Source organism: Zonotrichia albicollis, chromosome 4 (genome assembly GCF_047830755.1).
Source record: "Zonotrichia albicollis isolate bZonAlb1 chromosome 4, bZonAlb1.hap1, whole genome shotgun sequence".
Taxonomy (NCBI): domain Eukaryota; kingdom Metazoa; phylum Chordata; class Aves; order Passeriformes; family Passerellidae; genus Zonotrichia; species Zonotrichia albicollis.
The window spans coordinates 54,086,307-54,104,506 of record NC_133822.1 but is presented as its reverse complement, the minus strand read 5'-3'; the positions used below and the strand labels follow the sequence as shown (position 1 = coordinate 54,104,506).

At 37.0% G+C, this 18,200-nt stretch overlaps 1 protein-coding gene across 1 annotated transcript in view; it reads left to right on the top strand.

Moving 5' to 3' along the window:
* ARID2 (AT-rich interaction domain 2) overlaps positions 1 to 18,200 on the top strand; it is a 98,549-nt gene that overhangs the window by 57,999 nt on the left and 22,350 nt on the right. The window contains exons 7-15 of the mRNA XM_026797039.2: positions 4,062 to 4,128; positions 4,213 to 4,463; positions 5,617 to 5,713; positions 5,794 to 6,003; positions 6,364 to 6,531; positions 7,560 to 7,635; positions 9,762 to 9,896; positions 10,344 to 10,543; positions 10,913 to 13,746. Of these exons, the coding sequence (XP_026652840.1) occupies positions 4,062 to 4,128; positions 4,213 to 4,463; positions 5,617 to 5,713; positions 5,794 to 6,003; positions 6,364 to 6,531; positions 7,560 to 7,635; positions 9,762 to 9,896; positions 10,344 to 10,543; positions 10,913 to 13,746 (4,038 nt within the window). The remainder of the gene's footprint in view (positions 1 to 4,061; positions 4,129 to 4,212; positions 4,464 to 5,616; positions 5,714 to 5,793; positions 6,004 to 6,363; positions 6,532 to 7,559; positions 7,636 to 9,761; positions 9,897 to 10,343; positions 10,544 to 10,912; positions 13,747 to 18,200) is intronic.

Genomic DNA, 18,200 nt, shown 5'->3' with positions numbered 1-18,200 from the left:
GATTTGATATTTCAGCATATTTACTATGATATGTGATTTCTTGAATTACAAGTGATGATTTATGTGGCTAAAGTAGAAGAAAGCTAGATTAAAATATATTTGGATACCTTATGCTTTTTATTAAATAAAAATATGAAGAGATAATCTTCAGAGTTCCTCATTAAGGGAGATTTCTGCTCAATTCCATAATTGTTTTATATTCTGCAATATCATGCCTGTATTACAGAACAATATTTGTTGGGAGCTGTCTCCATTTATCTTTTGTTTTGTTTTTATGTAACTCAGTTTGGGAACAAGCTGGACCATAGTAGTTTTTGTTAATTGATAAGTATTGTTGAAATACCAGTGTAAAGATTGCCTAATCAAAATTTCCTAAGTAAACTTAAAACCAAGAAAGCTAAGCTCTCATATTTGTGATTATATGGACTTGTAAATGAGATTCAAGTGTGCCAAAATTAAGTGTAAAAATTAATGTTTCATAATCTTCAAGATTTCCCTTTTCCACTGAAAAAGTATGTCCAGAAGTACTGTAGGTAGTGGGTTGGTTGGTTGGGTTTTTTTGAAGCACTTAGCTCTTACTTCCCACTAAGCTATCACAGACTGTTGCTGATCCAGAGCAGCAGCAAGCACCATGTCTCACTCTGTAAACATCTGAAATTATACAGTATTCTAATGTATTACATATTGATTATATAAATTTAAGTAATTGTTATAAGGGCAGGTGGTTCTTATAAATGTTTTAACCAAGTTTTAAGTAGAACCCCTGTAACTGCAATAAGGTTTACTAATAAAATCTTGGATGCTCTCCAAGATCTATTTTTAGACATTACAACATATGTAGTACCATTCTGTAGTGAAATACTGCTGACAGCATGGCAGAAATACTCAGAAAGCATGTGAAAAACTTGACATCACATGTAAAAGTATCTCTAATGCCAGGAATTCAGATTTTTTCAGAGCATCTCACTGCAAGCATTTGTTTGACCTTACTGCTGGAAGTAATTTATTTTGTGTTGCAGCTGTAGTTATGTCAAAACAGAAGTTGGGGGAGGCATGGGAGCTTCCTGACGTAGCAGAGAGATATTTGGTTGTCAGCACAGACGTTGTGTGTCTGGTTTTGGTGTTTGCTTTTAGGTGTTTTTAAATGTGCTTTTGCAGTTTTAAGAAAAAAACCCAGCTATTAAGTAAGTTACTCCTTTCACTGTTCATATTATCTTGTTTTTTTAAACTTCATTTTTTCTGTTTGTTCATTTTGGTGCTAGTGGTGTCCTCCAGTATCACTGATCTGTCACTTGAAGGTGAAGATAAAAAGCAATGTGTTTCTTTATACTAAACTTCAAGAGAATCAATTACCTTTCTTTTCTTTTTTCTTTAGCTTCCCCCCCAGTCCTTACTGCATTACATAAGACTGTTTGAAAAAGTTATATTTTTCATTATCTTAAGGGCAGCAGGACATATCTTCTCACTTTTTACATAAATTACTTCTAAACTGAATCAAATGTTTTTACTGGTCAGTAAATCTGTTCCACTTATTGTCCAAATAGGAGTATTATTTAAGTTGAACCTGCTGTTGTCTCTTACAGCTATGTTAATTTGTGGCATTCTCCCCTCTTGATTTTTCCTCATGCTCCCAATAAGCTTAAATGTCTAGTTAGCAGGGATGACTGTGTGTCCTTACTTAGGGATTGGAACAACTGGCATTTAGCCAGTCGTCTTGTGTGTCTCCTTGTTTGTTTTGTTGTCCCCATCCCCAAGCTCTGGTGGCATCCTGCTCAGATGTTTTCTCCTCTTTTCCTATTTTTGTCTGTTTCACTTAGCTTTGAATGTCCTCATGTTACCTAGGTTCACTTGGGAGTATAGTTCACTTTCAAGAGTGATTTGTTTATGTAGTATGTTTATTTTCTGATAGATTTAGCTGTTTTTCCAGGTATTTCTTTCGTGTCTCCAGCAGCTACTCAGTGTCTGATGTGTAGTGTCTGAGAAATTGCATTACATTTCTTCACGCACCGTTCGTCTCTGTTTACTTCAGTCAAATTATTTGCATTTCATGTTCTTGAACTACTTGAGGCCTCCTCTAGCTGTAGAGCTCAAAAATTCACATACAAGCAGTTCTTGTGCCTTACTTACTTCTCTGATTTTCTTCTTTATTTTGTGATTTTTGAAATTTTGTTGCCCAACTTCTTTCTATAAATATAATTTTCTTTTCATTTACTGTGCGTTTATCCTCTGAATCTTTCTCAGATAGTGTGCAGAGATCCTTATGCACTTAAATACCTGAAATACTTTTCAAACATCACTTTCCTTGTCTCTCAGAGTAATCTGTCAAGCTGACGTTACTCCAGGTCTCTCATATTTTTCTTGAACAATAAGTCATCATACCATTGGTACATTTTGTTTTGTGGGCTACATCTCCATTGCTTTTATGGACAGCCATTTGGTTGATCTTATTTGCAGTGGATTCTGTATAATCCTTTGCATTTTTTTCCAAAGGAACTTGGGTACTGACAGTGATCAGACTGTGAATGGGAATCAAGTTCTTTACCTTTGTCTATTACATCTTAGTATCTGGATGTCAGGAAGCTCTGTGTGGTTGCTTCCAGGTTTTAGCTTTGTTTCTATTAGCAGTACATTTTTTAAAAATATATATATATAAATAACTAGTGATAAAGTCCATTTCTTTTACACCATCTTTTTTATTTCTGTTAATATGTTGTATCAGATTGCAGGTGTCCTTCATAGTAGGGAATAAATAACTGCTTGGGATGCTGAACTGATGTTTTGTTGCCTTTGTGCTGTGTGTTTTTCAAATGAAGCCCAGAAACCTTCATTGTTCCTTTCCACTTTTGCTGTTCCTTTGGAGGGAAGAAAAAAAAAATTGCCATGTTACACCTGTTCCCTTGTAATAGAATTTTGCCTGCATGCCTTCGTCTTCTGTGGATCTTTGTGATAGCTTCAGTATTAATTAGAAAAATCTATTTGTCACAAACAGTAAGAAGTTAAGATTTTTTTCTGACTGTTCTTGTCTTTGTTAAAATGAGGTAATAATCCTTTCTGTGCAAGTAAATCCTCTTTACTAAACAGTACTTGGACACCATTTAGCAACATTGCAGTGAAAATAAAATTCTTTTCCTTCCAATTTAGAAAATCTGTAGTATTGTATTTGTCAAGAAAATAGTAGTGTCAAGCTTGGTATGAATGCTGTAATTTAGTAATTACATTTGCATAGCAAAATTTCTCCTGCTGTTCAGCTGGTTGTACTTCCCATCCTCCCCTTTTTATCCAGATTTATTGGTGGTTTTATTCTGTGATTATAATCAAAAGAGGAATGGTATTTCATTAGTGAGTCAAAGAAATGTACAAATTTTTATTAGTCAAAGGAAGGTTTATATCTTTGTTCAGATACACACATTAGAATGCATATATCATTATATATTTTTATATTATTATACATCACACTGTGTATTTTTATTAGTTTGCAAAACTTAATTCATTGATTAATTGTTGAATTTCAGCAGGACTAGCAACAAAACAACAATTTACAGACCAGGCCATAAGTTTGTAAAGTAATTTGAATTCCAGTCTGCTGAAGTGTTCTGCTTTGGTTATATTTATAAAGGTTTTTTGTAATAATGGTGGTTGTTTCTCTCTTTTTAGTGTGTTATGATGAAGTAGGAAACACAGCAGCAGCTTTAAAAAGTCTATCCTAATAGTAACTTCTTGCAGGAGTCTTAAGATCTGTTGAGAGTGGGAGGAGTCACTTTATTCTGCCTTAGGTCATCACTGTTTGTAGGAGATGAAGGATGATGAGCTGTACTTTTTTCCATTTGGAATTGCTGTGTTTCTAATGATATATGGAAAACTGCCCCATAGTTGCAGTATGTTCTTCAGCAAAACACTTCTGTGCTAGTGTTGGTTGATCATGACTGCATACTTCGGTGCTTGAAGGGAAAAATTTATAATATTTAAATATTATTTCAATATTTTAACATAATAGAAATACAAGTAATTAATATTTTAAGAAATAGCCCCTAGAAATTAAGTATTTTTAATTCTTTCTTCAGTTTTGGAAGGATATTGTTGAGGATATTGAAGTTCGTGATCTAATTTCTGACAGAAGCAAATCTCAAGGTGAGACATCTTGACTAATCTTAATACATGCATGTTGGTAAATTGAGCAAAGGAAGGACTAATATATATTTATTTACTTCATAGATATTCCATCAGAAGAATGGATTTGGGAATCCTTATTTCATCCACCTCGCAAATTGGGCATTAATGATATTGAAGGGCAGCGGGTACTTCAGATAGCAGTGATTTTACGAAATCTTTCTTTTGAAGAGGGAAATGTTAAACTTCTGGCAGCTAATCGTACTTGTCTTCGGTTCCTGCTACTCTCTGCTCACAGTCACTTTATTTCTCTACGGCAGTTGGGGCTTGACACACTGGGAAATATTGCAGCAGAGGTAATGTGCTTTCAAACAGAAAAAGTCAGATATAAATTGATAAAAGCAGTAGTGTCAATGAAATTCTTTTTTTTTATCATTGGATGGTGAAGGAAACAAATTATTCTCTAAACTTGTAATCGGCATTTTGAAAACAAGTGTTCAGAGCCAAAACTAAAATACGACTGTATGTGTCCATTTGCTAAAATGGAATTGTGTGAAGAAGACTGATGATGTGGGGAGATAAGAAGATATTCATAAAGTATAATTTTCAGTTTAGTTTCCCAAAGAGAAGAAACTAATTTGTTAAGTTCTGCAGTCTGTATGCTTGCTTCTTCACTTTATAAACCTTTAGTCATAACTTCAAAACAGTGTGTTTAGAAAGAGGGTTTTAGAGGATTTTATGTCCTGTATACTGTACTTTGTGTAAACTAGTCACAGGCAAATGGGTGTGCTGCTAGAATCATGTGAGGCATCTTTTTTTTTTTCTTCCTTTTTTTTATTTTGAGAGAGAGGTTTGAATGTTATAAAATATGCTATTTCGGTATGTCATATTATTGTGCAGAAAATTATATGGATTTATGGATTTTTATAGGAAGTATATTCAGATAGTCCTTATATTTTAAAATATAGCATAAAAATTTAAGTAAAATGGATACTAGCCAGGAATAAGATTAGAAGTATTGGTCCACTATTAAATATTGAAAGAAAAGATGGTGTTTTTCATTTGCCATGTACCAAACTTAACTTTTGAGTGAGAAAGAATGTTACTTATGCCTGGGATCTCTAGTTGAGAAGCAGAAATAGAAACAAGAAGAATGAATGGGATAGCATCTGGGAAGGAGTATGTTTTGTTACTCAAGTTCTGGTCTTTGTTGGGTATTAGAATCCGTTTGTGTATACTGTTGACTGCCTGATAAGAAAGTTATTTTTCCTTATTCTGAGCACTGGAAAGTGTAGATTAGATTGCTGCTTCAGAGCAGAAAAGGAGGAGGGGACTCAAAATGCTAGGTACAATCAAAAGCTCATGTGGTTCAGTTTTTATGAACATGAGTGAAATTTATGTATGCTGCACTTAAATCCTTCTGAGCCTTATATTTTGATAAGCAAATTGAATATTTGAGCCATTAGCACTATGTGGATAGTGTTAGTAATTCTTTTTCTTTCTCCTCAGCTTCTTTTGGATCCTGTTGATTTCAAAACTACTCATCTAATGTTCCACACTGTTACAAAATGCCTCATGTCAAGGGATAGGTTTTTAAAAATGAGAGGTAAGATCTCTAGCTATTCTTGTTTTCTTATCAGAATTATAATTATTGCTGTTTGAAACTATTTTGTATTTGTTCTTCAGGCATGGAAATCTTGGCAAATCTTTGTAAGGCTGAAGATAATGGTGTCTTAATTTGTGAATATGTGGATCAAGAATCCTATAAAGAGATCATATGTCATCTTACACTACCAGATGTGCTGCTTGTAATCTCAGCACTTGAGGTGCTATACATGCTCACAGAAATGGGAGAAGTGGCCTGCTCAAAGATTGCTAAAGTAGAGAAGAGCATAGGTAAGGGAGAAGCAAAATTTGTTTCTTCTCTCGCTTAAGTAAGAAAAAAGACTTAACCACTGACCATGACATATTCTTAAAAATGTGGCTTGCTTGTGTGTGTGTGAGAGCACACAGCATGGGGATGGAATTTTCTAAATCTCTTCATTGTGTCCTCAAGGAATTGATGATGCTAAAAATTCTAAATTTTTTTTTAATGCCACAAAATGTGTTTAAAAAAACCAAAAAAAAAAACCTACAGAAGCATGCAAAGACTTGTTCCCTTTCAGCACATGGCAATTTTAAAGCAAATCAGTATGTTCCAACAGCATTTGTCTTGTTGTCCTAATGTCATTGTTGGTTTTACATTCAATACTTTAGATACGTTAGTATGTCTGGTTTCTATGGACATCCAGATGTTTGGACCTGATGCTCTTACTGCTGTAAAGCTCATTGAACATCAGTGTGTTAGCCAGCAAGGAATACTTGATGTCAGACCACAGGTAATGGATCATGGTTCTTCACAGGCTCATGCAGCAGGTGTCCCAGGTGAGTATCACTGCAAGAGAACACAGTGTTGTATAAAATTTATGATCTGTGATTTTTATCTTCTCTAGATGTCTGATTAGTTTGCATAAATAAGTGTAAGGTTGTGCATAACATATATCTCTTTTTCAAACATTCACAAAGAAAATACACTATGTTAGCCAAAGCTATGTTAGCCAAAACTGTTGTGAAACAAGCTTTGAAAGAATTTTAATGTTTTTCAGTTGCTAATCTGAAAATTCTCTGAAAGTGACAAACATTGCTTATTTTAACTTGTTCACTGGAAAGAAAAAGTATCTATTCTAGATTGTTCCCACAATTTTCGGAGAATTAGAGGTCCATTTTATGTTACATTTTACACTGGGTATTATTGGGCAGTAACATAAATTATTTGGTAGAATTGCAGAGATGAGGTGAGATAGATACACTCTTGAAGGTTCTAAACAGTTTCTTGTTATGGGAACCAAATTGTAACTATTCTTAGTAAGTTACTGAGAAACAGCCATTGGAGCAGACTGGTTGGCATGTCTAAGCGTGCTGTTTTTGGAATGGGTGTAGATACTACAGCAAAAAATGGCTGGGAGAGAATGTAACTGAGGGGGTGAACAAGAGTGAATAGGATGAACTGTTGTGGCATTGCTACAAGATCCTTTGCATTATATTTGCATCCACTTAAGAGCTGGAAAAATAATTGCTGTGTATTTGTGCCTGTTTTGGTGGAGTATTGTGCCACTTTAAAGTCATGCTCAGTACTGCAAAGTGCTGAGATCACGACCATGGGTCTGGAAGCAGCTGTTCACTGGGTGCACTCCTGTGATTGCACTTCAGCAATGACTCTGGCCCTGGCAAGCCCTGCTTCACTTTGGTAAACTGTAGTGCAGCTCTGTAGTCTGCAGTGGGCACCTTTGTGGCTTGCCTTAGCTGGAGACATCCTTACTGGCATGTACCAGTGGATGTCATGAAATGCTTCATTCAGGAGGACAAAAAACATTTCAGCATGTTTTGTGGGGTTTTTTTTGTGTTCTCTACAGCCTCTAGGACAGCACCACATGTTGCTCCGCCTCCAGGAATAGTAGAGATAGACAGCGAGAAATTTGCATGTCAATGGTGAGTGTATAGTTCTTTTCAAATACATTAATGAAGAAGAAAAACAAAGAAAAATACTGAATTCATGTGTCGCAGAATTTTCCAGTTTGCTTGTCTTTACTGTTACACTGATTTTTCTGTGTAAACCAAATCCACTCTGTCATTGCTATGAAGAAGTCTGAAAGCAAAAGCTCTACCAGACTATTCAGTCTTTGCCTATTGATTCATGAAGTTAGTTGTTTTGTCTCTTAGGACAGAATTGGACTTGATTTTTAATTCTGATCTTGATTTAATTTATTTTTTAAATTGTCAAGCAGTGTTACACATTTATCTGGTAATGTGTTGCATTCTTACTGAATCAGTATAAAAGTAATTATCAAATTATGAAGCTAAGGCCCTGCAAAACTCCTACATGATCATTCTGAACCTCAAGTTAAAGAAGATCAAAGTATTTTCCATTCATATTCTCTTGCTTTCAACTAATATTATTTTCAGATATTTAGAGAGAAACTGTCTCTCCTGTGGTTTTCATGTAGACTGCAGGTGATCTTTCTGAGCTCTTTGTCTTACATAAATCAACTCACGTTCCAAGTATTTGTATTAATTAGTTCACCTCTGCTGCTTCACAGCTCTTAGGTTCATCTTGTCACTGAGGAGACAAGCACCTTCCAGTTAAAGTGGATGGAATTTACAAAGCCTAGTGTTTTGGGTTATCATTATACTTCCAACAGAGCTTTGGCTGTATGGGGGAAATACTGCAACTTTTTGTGGTCAGCTGATGTCACCATGCTTGTCTTTGCACACTGCAAAGTATTATCACCATAATAATTAACTGCTGAAAGACTGAGAAATTTCATATTTAGACAGGGATGCCTGGAACTGGACTTTGTCTACAGATCCCATTAGCAAACTTAGATAAATGTACATTTTCATGGTATGCTTTAGTCATTACTTCCTACTTAGAGATATGGGTAAAAGAGTAAATCATAGCAGTAGAATTCAGTTCTATCTCTTGAAGCAAAAAGACAAGGTATTTAAACTGGCCTTCCTGGATGTATTACTAGCCAGCTTAGATTCAGTAGGAGGTGTAAGTGCAGTGACTGTAAAGTAGTAATCACAGATCACATTTCACAATTTTAAGTCCTGAACATCTCCTATTTGCTGGTACCAGTGTTAGTGTGTCACCCTAAAATGATATATCCAACTGGATAGTCACTTGTTCAATATGCCAAATTTAATTAATACATAAACTTTCCGTTAATATAATGTCTGTTTTTGTAATAATAAAATTCTAACAACTGCAGGAGAAATGGTAGTCTTTATGAAAGAGCACAATTTAAAGAATGTCATCACAGGCTTTTCATCCAGTTACATTTGGAGTGTAGGGCTCTACAAAGAAGAACACAGTGTAGTTTTACAGAATGATAGCGCCCTGTAATAAATGTTGACAACTAAAATATTTCTTTTGTTTTCATGCCAGTATTTGAGCACTGAGTGTGAGTTCTTACTTGCCTCTGTTTTCTGCTGAGGATTAACAACTTTGTCTCTGCGTTGGAGTAGTGGATCTAAGAGAAATAAAATTAAACTGTTAGATGTTTCCTTTTCTCACAGCTTCCTATGAGGTTAGAGGTTAGATGGTCTCTGGACTTGTGTAGAGCCTGTAAGAGATATAAGTACTTTTCACTGCTTAGTGAATATTAGATGTTCAGCAAACATTGACTTACAATAAAAATGTGTGAAGTTAGCTTTCAGCCCATCTTTTGTGAAAGTAGAATCATTAAGGAATCAGAATAGAGCTGTATGGAGGAGATACCAAGAAACCATGCATTCTCATTTGTTTTTGCAGAGTATAAAATAAAAAAGGCATAGGTAGAGACAGTTTTGCATAAATAATAAATAATATGTATTTAAGTATGTAAATAAGATGTTGCATTTAAAACTACTGTAGGTGTTAGGGGTCCAGTGTGTTAATTTGTAAGCAGTGAGAAAATGTGGAAGAGGCATCTGACAAAATAATAACTAAACTGCTGTCTTCCATGTTGTTGGCAGATCTCAGAAGTGTCTGTGATACAAAGTAAAGTGTTTTAACAACCCTTTAAAAATACTCTCTCCATATTTTGCTTCATAGTTTATTTTTTCATCCTCAGGTTGAATGCCCATTTTGAAGTGAACCTTGATTGCTCAGTCTCTCGAGCAGAAATGTACTCTGAATACCTCTCTACTTGTAGTAAATTAGCTCGAGGTGGAATCCTAACATCAACTGGATTTTATAAATGCCTGCGGTAAGACAAGAATTTATGCAGCAATAAAGAAACAATTGTATGTTCTCAAAACTAATCGGTAGTTTAAATTTCTTAGAGAAAATATCTACTGGGTTGAAAGACATCCACTTTTGGAATTTATATTGAAATAAATGTTTAGAGTTTATTTCGTTATATTTCAGGATCTTTGAATGGGTTCCTTTTCTGCTTCTAGTCCTTTTAATTCTTTCTGAAGTAGTTTTTTGAGATTTTGTAATTTTCCCTTAGGTTCTGTGCCATCTTGGCCATCTGGGGGACCTGCTAGTCTCAGTGATAAGCACTCGCATGATATTGGAAACTCTTGCTTTGTTGTAAAGATGCAGGCATTCCTTGTATTGCTCTGCACACAAGAGCGGTTAGGTAAAACAAAAACATGGTGAGAGTTGAGTTACTGTGTTTATTAACATGGATTTATGTTGTGTTTGGCAGAACCGTCTTTCCAAATCATACAGTGAAGAGAGTAGAAGATCCAAGTAACAATGGTCAAGCACATATACATGTGGTAGGAGTGAAGAGGAGAGCTATACCACTTCCCATTCAGATGTACTATCAGCAGCCACCAACTTCGTCTACCCCAGTTGTCCGGGTTGATTCAATTCCTGATGTGTCTTCGTCTCCTTTGCCAGCAGGTTTTTAACTTAATTATGTATAAAGTATTTTGCATTGATCCTGAAACCATAAGAAAAGCCTGAAGGTTTTGAGCGTAGCTTGTAAGTGTTGGAAGTTGAGGCTGCATGTTTAAAGTTTATTCAGTAATGTTGGGAATAGTATTGCAGTATTTCCTTGCATGCCATTCTAGTCTTTGACATGTAACCCATAAGTTTCCAGTCAGCAGACAAGCCACTGTTGCTGCATCATTAATTCAGACTACTCTGTAGAGCTGAGAAAAGAAACTGCTTCAGGCAGAATAACAATTTCTGATCTTGGGTTTTTAAACATTTGTTGATGTGTTTGAAGTTATCTCTGCTTCCAAACTTTTTCTGTGTTTATTTCAACAGGAATCGCACATGGGCTACCAGGTGTAGGAAATCACTATCAGAGGACCCCTATTAACCAGTCTTCAACTTTGACAGCAACACAGATGTCTTTTCCAATTCAAGGTGTTCACACTGTGGCACAGACTGTTTCTAGAATTCCACAAAATCCTTCTATTCATACACAACAGAATGCTCCAATGACTGTTATACAGAATAAAGGTCCAATACCCTGTGAAGTAGTGAAGGCTGCAGTAATACAGAGCTCTGTTCCTCAGTCTGCAGTTCCTGTTCCTATTGCAGTAGGAGGAGCTTCTAATCAAAATCACAGCACCGCAGGCCAGCAGCCATCTGTTACAGTTGTGAGTTCTCAGATGCTTCACCACCAACCTGTAATTCAGCAACAGTCCCCACTGCACGCAGTGGTACCAGGACAGATACCTTCAGGCACTCCTGTTACGGTAATTCAGCAAGCTGTACCTCAGGGTCATATATTTGGCAGAGTACAAAACCTACCAGCATGCAGTTCAGCAGTTTCACAGGGTCAACAGCTAATCAGCACATCATCACAACCTGGGCAGACATCATCTCAGCAGTCCTCTGCGGGTAACCAGCAACAAGATACAGTCATCATAGCACCACAGCAGTATGTCACAACCTCTGCATCTAACATGGTTTCTGCCACCACAGTTCAGAATTTCCAAGTAGCAGCTGGGCAGATGGTTACAATTGCAGGTGTTCAAAACCCACCAACATCTAGAGTAGGGTTTCAGAATATTGCACCAAAGCCTCTGCCGTCTCAGCAAGGTCCACCTGCTGTGGGGCAGCAACCACAGCAGCAGCCTCCAGCACCATCCCAGCAAAGTGTAGTGATAGTAAGCCAGCCAGCTCAGCAAGGTCAGACATATGCACCAGCCATTCATCAAATTGTGCTTGCTAACCCAGCTTCTATTCCTGCTGGCCAAACTGTCCAGTTGGCTGGACAGCCAAGCATTACACCATCATCTTCACCGTCCCCTGGTCCAGTTACAAATAATCAAGTCCCTACAGTTATGTCATCTTCATCTACCACTCCTCAGTCACAAGGACCCCCTCCTACTGTTAGCCAGATGCTTTCTGTAAAGAGGCAGCAGCAGCAGCAACATTCACCAGCATCATCGCAGCAGCAGGTACAGGTACAACAATCGATGCAAATGCAAGTTCAGTCACAGCAAGCTAATACGGGAGTTGGCCAGCCCAGCTCTGGTGAGTCTAGCCTGATAAAACAACTGCTTCTTCCAAAAAGAGGCCCCTCAACTCCCGGGGGGAAGCTTATACTCCCAGCTCCACAGATTCCTCCACCTAACAATGCAAGAGCTCCTAGCCCTCAGGTGGTTTATCAGATGGCCAATAACCAGACACCAGGTTTTGGAGTTCAAGGACAGTCTCCAGCTCAGCAGCTGCTAGTTGGACAGCAAAATGTTCAGCTGGTCCCGGGTGCAATCCCGCCCCAAGGGGCAGTGCAAACAGTACCCATTTCTAATTTACAGATATTGCCAGGCCAGTTGATCTCAAACAGCCCAGCAACTATTTTCCAAGGGACTACTGGCAACCAGGTTACGATAACAGTTGTGCCAAATACGAGTTTTGCTACTGCAACTGTGAGTCAGGGAAATGCAACTCAGATAATTGCTCCAGCAGGAATTTCAGTGAGTGGAGCACAGACAGGAGTTGGGCTACAGGTGCAAACCCTTCCAGCTACTCAAGCACCTTCAGCTGGACAATCACCGTGTACTGCTGCTCCCCCATTCAAAGGTGATAAAATAATTTGCCAAAAGGAGGAAGAAGCAAAGGAAGCAACAGGTTTACACATTCATGAACGTAAAATTGAAGTTATGGAGAATCCTTCCTGCCGAAGAGGAGCTGCAAACACCAGCAATGGGGATGCAAAAGAAAATGAAATGCAGGTGGGAAGTCTTTTAAATGGGAGAAAGTATAGTGACTCCAGTCTACCTCCTTCTAACTCAGGGAAAACACAGAATGAGGCCAATCAGTGCTCACAAGTCAGTAATGGGCCATCATTAGAAATGGGTGAGAACGGAGCTCCTGGAAAGCAGAACTTTGAACAAATGGACACACAGGAAATTAAAAGTGATTTGAAGAAGCCCCTAGTTAATGGAATCTGTGATTTTGATAAAGGAGATTGTTCTCATTTGAGCAAAAACATTCCAAATCACAAAACTTCCAATCATGTAGGAAATGGTGAGATATCTTCAGTGGAACAACAAGGGAATTTGGATGCCACGCAGCAAGATACTGCCAAAGGTGATCAAGGGGAAAGAATTTCTAATGGGCCTGTATTAACTTTGAGTAGTTCACCTGTTGTAAGCGGTACACAGGAGGCTGCAAAACTGTTAACCCAGCAACTTAGTGGTACCAACACTGATTTACCTAATGGACCTCTAGCTTCAAGTTTGAATTCAGATGTGCCTCAGCAACGCCCAAGTGTAGTTGTCTCACCACAATCTACAGCCTCTGTTATACAGGGGCATCAAATCATAGCAGTTCCACACTCAGGACCTAGAGTGTCCCAGTCTACCCTGTCCTCCGAAGTTCGGTCTACTAATGGCACAGCAGAATGCAAAACTGCAAAGAGGCCAGCAGAGGATAATGACAGGGAAACTGTTCCAGGAATTCCAAATAAAGTAGGAGTTAGAATTGTTACAATCAGTGACCCCAACAATGCTGGTTGCAGTGCAACTATGGTTGCTGTGCCAGCTGGAGCGGATCCAAGCACTGTAGCGAAAGTAGCAATAGAAAGTGCTGTTCAACAAAAGCAGCAGCATCCAACCACGTATATACAAAGCATGGTCACACAGGTATGTTGCAGTGTTCTTTTTATGTTTATTCTGACTGTGATTCTGACTAATAGTGTGAAATAACATGACTGAAAATGTGAGCTCGGTCAATATCTCCTGCATAGTATTTTAGATATTCAGAAAAAGATACTGTTCTTCCACAGACTAAAGTTTTAACAGTTTACATTCTTTTTCAGTGTCAGTGACAATAGTGGAATTCAAAATTTGTAGCTTGATAATATGCAGTGAGGAAAGAACTTCTGCTCACTGTTTTCTTCCTTAAAGGATGAACTGTTCTGAAAACAAGAAGGATATGCTGGATGGTCTTGTAAAAATGTCAGTGTTGTTCTGCATTTTGTTTTTGGTCACTTCAGGGGGGTGAATGTGTTTTTTGGAAGAAAAGCACACCTGCATCTTGATAACTGAATCCTACATTTGGAGTTGGTTCTCAAGGTCTTGCTTTGTGGGTTCACTACAGTTAGGAGAAAGTACTATTTTCTAAATTTGTTGAAATATTTGCATTTATTCATTACAAAATATTCACAATGTTTATCAATAAAACAAGCATTGTTTTGAGGGTTTTTTTCTCTGTTTGCCAAGCTTTGGTGAGGGTTTGTTGGGCTTTTTTGTCCCTTGATTGAATTTATTAAACCTTTTGAACGTGTTTACTCCCTAACACTTTACTAGAAATGAGGCACAGACATCAAGAGTATTAATAAGTAAAATAATGATGTCAGAGGTGATTCTGTTCCTGAGAATTTCTTTTAGTTTTATATATAGACAGAAAATTGCTCCCCCAAAACCCAATTCCTAACCTGAGTATGAGTAAAGGGAATACAATGGTAGGTCTGGCAGTTAAGAGTTCTGACAGACCAGAGAGAGGAAGTTAGTACATTTGACCTTGGATTAACAGGTCTTTTATTACTTTTATTACTTGTTTTTTCTTTTTTTTTAGTTGGGGGTTTGTTTGCCTTTGACAAATTAGAAGGGCATAGACATGATGGGCTTATACAGACCTAGAACTCAAAATGTGACAAGTGCTGGCTAGTACTACTTCATTTTCTGTGGAAAGTTAATTTGCTTTTGAAAACTCTTTTGACTTTTCTAGTTGTCAAAAATCACAGTTAAGAGTTAACAAGTTTTTTTCTTTTTTACTTTCTCTGCTTCTTGCTTCTAACTGCAACAATGCACAAAGTTAATTCTTAAAATGTATTTGAATGTCTTTAAACTCACTCCTAAATTTTTGCTTGGGTTTTGTTGGAAGATCTGTATTTTTCTGATATGTTATTTGTCTTTGTTCTTAATAGAAATAATTTGATCAAAATTAATAGTGTCTGTTAGCAGCATAGGGACAACATGCTCGATTTTCTGTAGGGCAGATATATTAGCTATAACTTGCTTTTTACACTGAATGTCTTTATTACACAGTTTGAATTTCTCTTATAGTTTTGCTAAGGATTTGGCTGCAGTATAAAATGGTGGGGCTGTCTTGAATGGAATAGGTTTATTTATTCCCTCAATATGTACCTGAAAAGAATTTGCAGTTGTATTTCAAGCAGCTACTATATGAGCAGATTTTAAGAAGGGAGTAATACATTTAACTATTTCATTTGATTTTCATAATGTATATCATGATACTAGAGGGGGAGGATAGAAAAAAAAATCTGTGCTGATAGTTTCCTCTTTACACTATCCCCAGTATCACTATAATGAATAGTTACTACATTTTTCATTACTTCTACAACAAGAAATGCTGCCTCTTGGGTTTGCCATTTGGTAGAAATGTCTCCCTACCTGAAAGCTTGCTCATTCTGCTGTCTGTAGGATGCCCTTCCTTTTTTCAAAGTTACAGAAATATGGGAGAAATGAGTTAATTAGTTTTGAACTTGGTGAGAAATTTATTCATTAACTATTTGCTTTAGCCATATGTTTGTATATTTACAAATCATGTCTGTCATAATATTGCCAGCACGGACTTACAGTTGAACCCATTTTAGAGTACTCTGTTCAGATACAGTGAACATCATAGTTTGGTTTAGGATTTGCAGAGATCTCTGCCACTTCTTTAAAATTAACATGTTGGATTATAAACTATCAAAATCACCCTGGCCAGCTCTTTTTCTTTCTCTAAAGTTGCTGAGCAGCTGCAATAGCCATTGCTTTTCTGGAAGAGAAGATGCTAAGTATTTCCAATATTAAGTCTGCTTTTAGGGGTATTCAAATTTCCAGAAATGCAGCCGAAATCTCATGAAGTTGGTGTGAATTTTAGTGATGACTTCATTTAGGATTAGGCTTTGTGTTATCTTCTGTTTTCTCCCTCACATTTTGAGTCTTCCTCATCTGATAAGTAGGTTCCTTACCCCTGACTTTTTTGAAAGGCAGTAGCTGAGGAACATTTTTTTCACTTGAGTGTCTTCATTGTTTTATCCTCTCTGAAGTACTTTAGTATATATTGGCTGTCTTGCAGAAGGAAAAGGGAGAGCATTTTTTACTGCAAACATTACGAAATTTATTAGAAATATAATCCAGTGGAGAAAAAGAGTAAGGGACAGGGAATGAAGGGATATTAGCTATGGCAAAATTACATAGCTGCTGAAGCTTTTAGTGTGTGATTTCCTGTTTGCTTGTGAGTTAACAGCTTGTATTTCAGAGAAGTGTGAAAGAGAGAGAAGAAAAAAACAATTAATAAAAGTAAAACCAAACAGGAAGACTTAAAAATGAGGTTCAGGGGGCAGAAAAGGAAGGAGGGTATTGGTTGTGCAACTACAGTAGGATTAGCTTTCATGAACTACAGAGAGGAGAAAGGGAAGGTGCTTGAAAATAAGGAAGGATGACCAAATAAGGCAGGAGGGGAACAGCAATCTACAAACTAAGGAAACCAACAAAGCATTAAATAATCCTTAAGGGAATGTAGAAGATAAGAGAAATTTGTTTCCTTATATGAAAGGTAGTTTGAAATGGGATGATACAGTGTACTTGGGGAAAAATGTTAATTTAATTGCCCTATTAAAATTGTATACTGGCTGTTTATGAGATAGCCCATGTAAGTGCCATTAAAAACCAGTTAGACAAAGGTTTCTGTGTGTGTGTATATATATATATATATATATATATACACACAGAGGTTTCTTGTGTATATAATCTGTATATATTTACAGGTTTCTTGTGTATATAATCTGAGATTATTCCCTGTTAATTGTATACCTCAACAATGCTTGTTGAATAATAACTGTATGTATACTGAATATATAAGAATTTCTTTCCATATTTTGCGTTATGATAAAAAGTGGGATCTATTAGTTAGGTCAGAATAGGTACACATGATGAACAGGGTGTTGCAATTTTGCTCTTACATCTCCATCTATATTTTGTAAGCTCATGAAATGTACTCTTGAGAGGAGACAGAACCGGTACTGTACTTTTTTGGCTTCCTTTTATTTTGGTTGCTCTCTGTTCATGGTTTATTGCTTTCCTGAGGCATTGTGCTAGGCTGGTGGGTGAAAAAGAAATGAGCAATTACCTATCTGTATGCTTTTCTTTGCCACATTTTCTTATTCCTCTTCAGACGCCTCCAAAACATCTGTTGAACATAACCATGTTGGTTTGTCCCAATTGGTGTGTTTTAAAGGAATGCTCTGATATCACGCCAAGTCCTTAGAACTGAGCATATCTGATTTAAATTGCCTCATCTGGCTTTTAAAGTAATGATTTTCTTGCTCCTCACTGTCATTCCCTCACAAACAATGCATGCCCATTTCTCTTAAGGCTGCCCACTTGAAACATGCTTGTGTTGAAATTTAGGTGGCAAAGTTTGTGTGGCCTTGGCTGTTGGCTCCTGCTCTGTGTTGATTGGAAAGCTGAGAATTACCATGCACCAGAAAGCAGGTGTGTAGCTCCAGGAGGTGTAATTCATTCCTAGCCACAGAGCAAATGAGTTCCTCAGCTGGAAATAGTGAAATACAGAATCTGTGTGCTTTTATTGCCCTTCACTTGTGAAGCACACTGTTGCAAGGAGGCATAAAGTTCTCAGTAATCTAACAAGAAAAGAACATTTATTTTGGTGCCTACTTACCCACTTGACCCCTTTCTCACACTCAAATCCTGTTCCATTTGTTTTCAGGTTATGTGTTTTTATAGATGTGTTCATTAGCATGAATAAGCTAAACAAAATTTTGTCATATCAAGCTGTAAATCCTGTTATACTTTAAAAGTATTTTTACTAATATTTGTTTCTTTTAAAATTAGATTTATTTATAGTGGCTGTGCACGTATTAGTGGTGGGGGAAAAATGCAGCTTAATGCTTTTAAACTGCATATGGCTCTATATGTCAACAGAATCCCCAACACACTGGGATGCACAGTGTTCTCTTGATGGTGGCATAGAAGGCCTTTTAAATAGAATATGCAGGTATCATGATAAAGTAGTTATCTGTTCGTGCATAAAGGGAATAGCATCATTGCTTCTGTCAAATCTA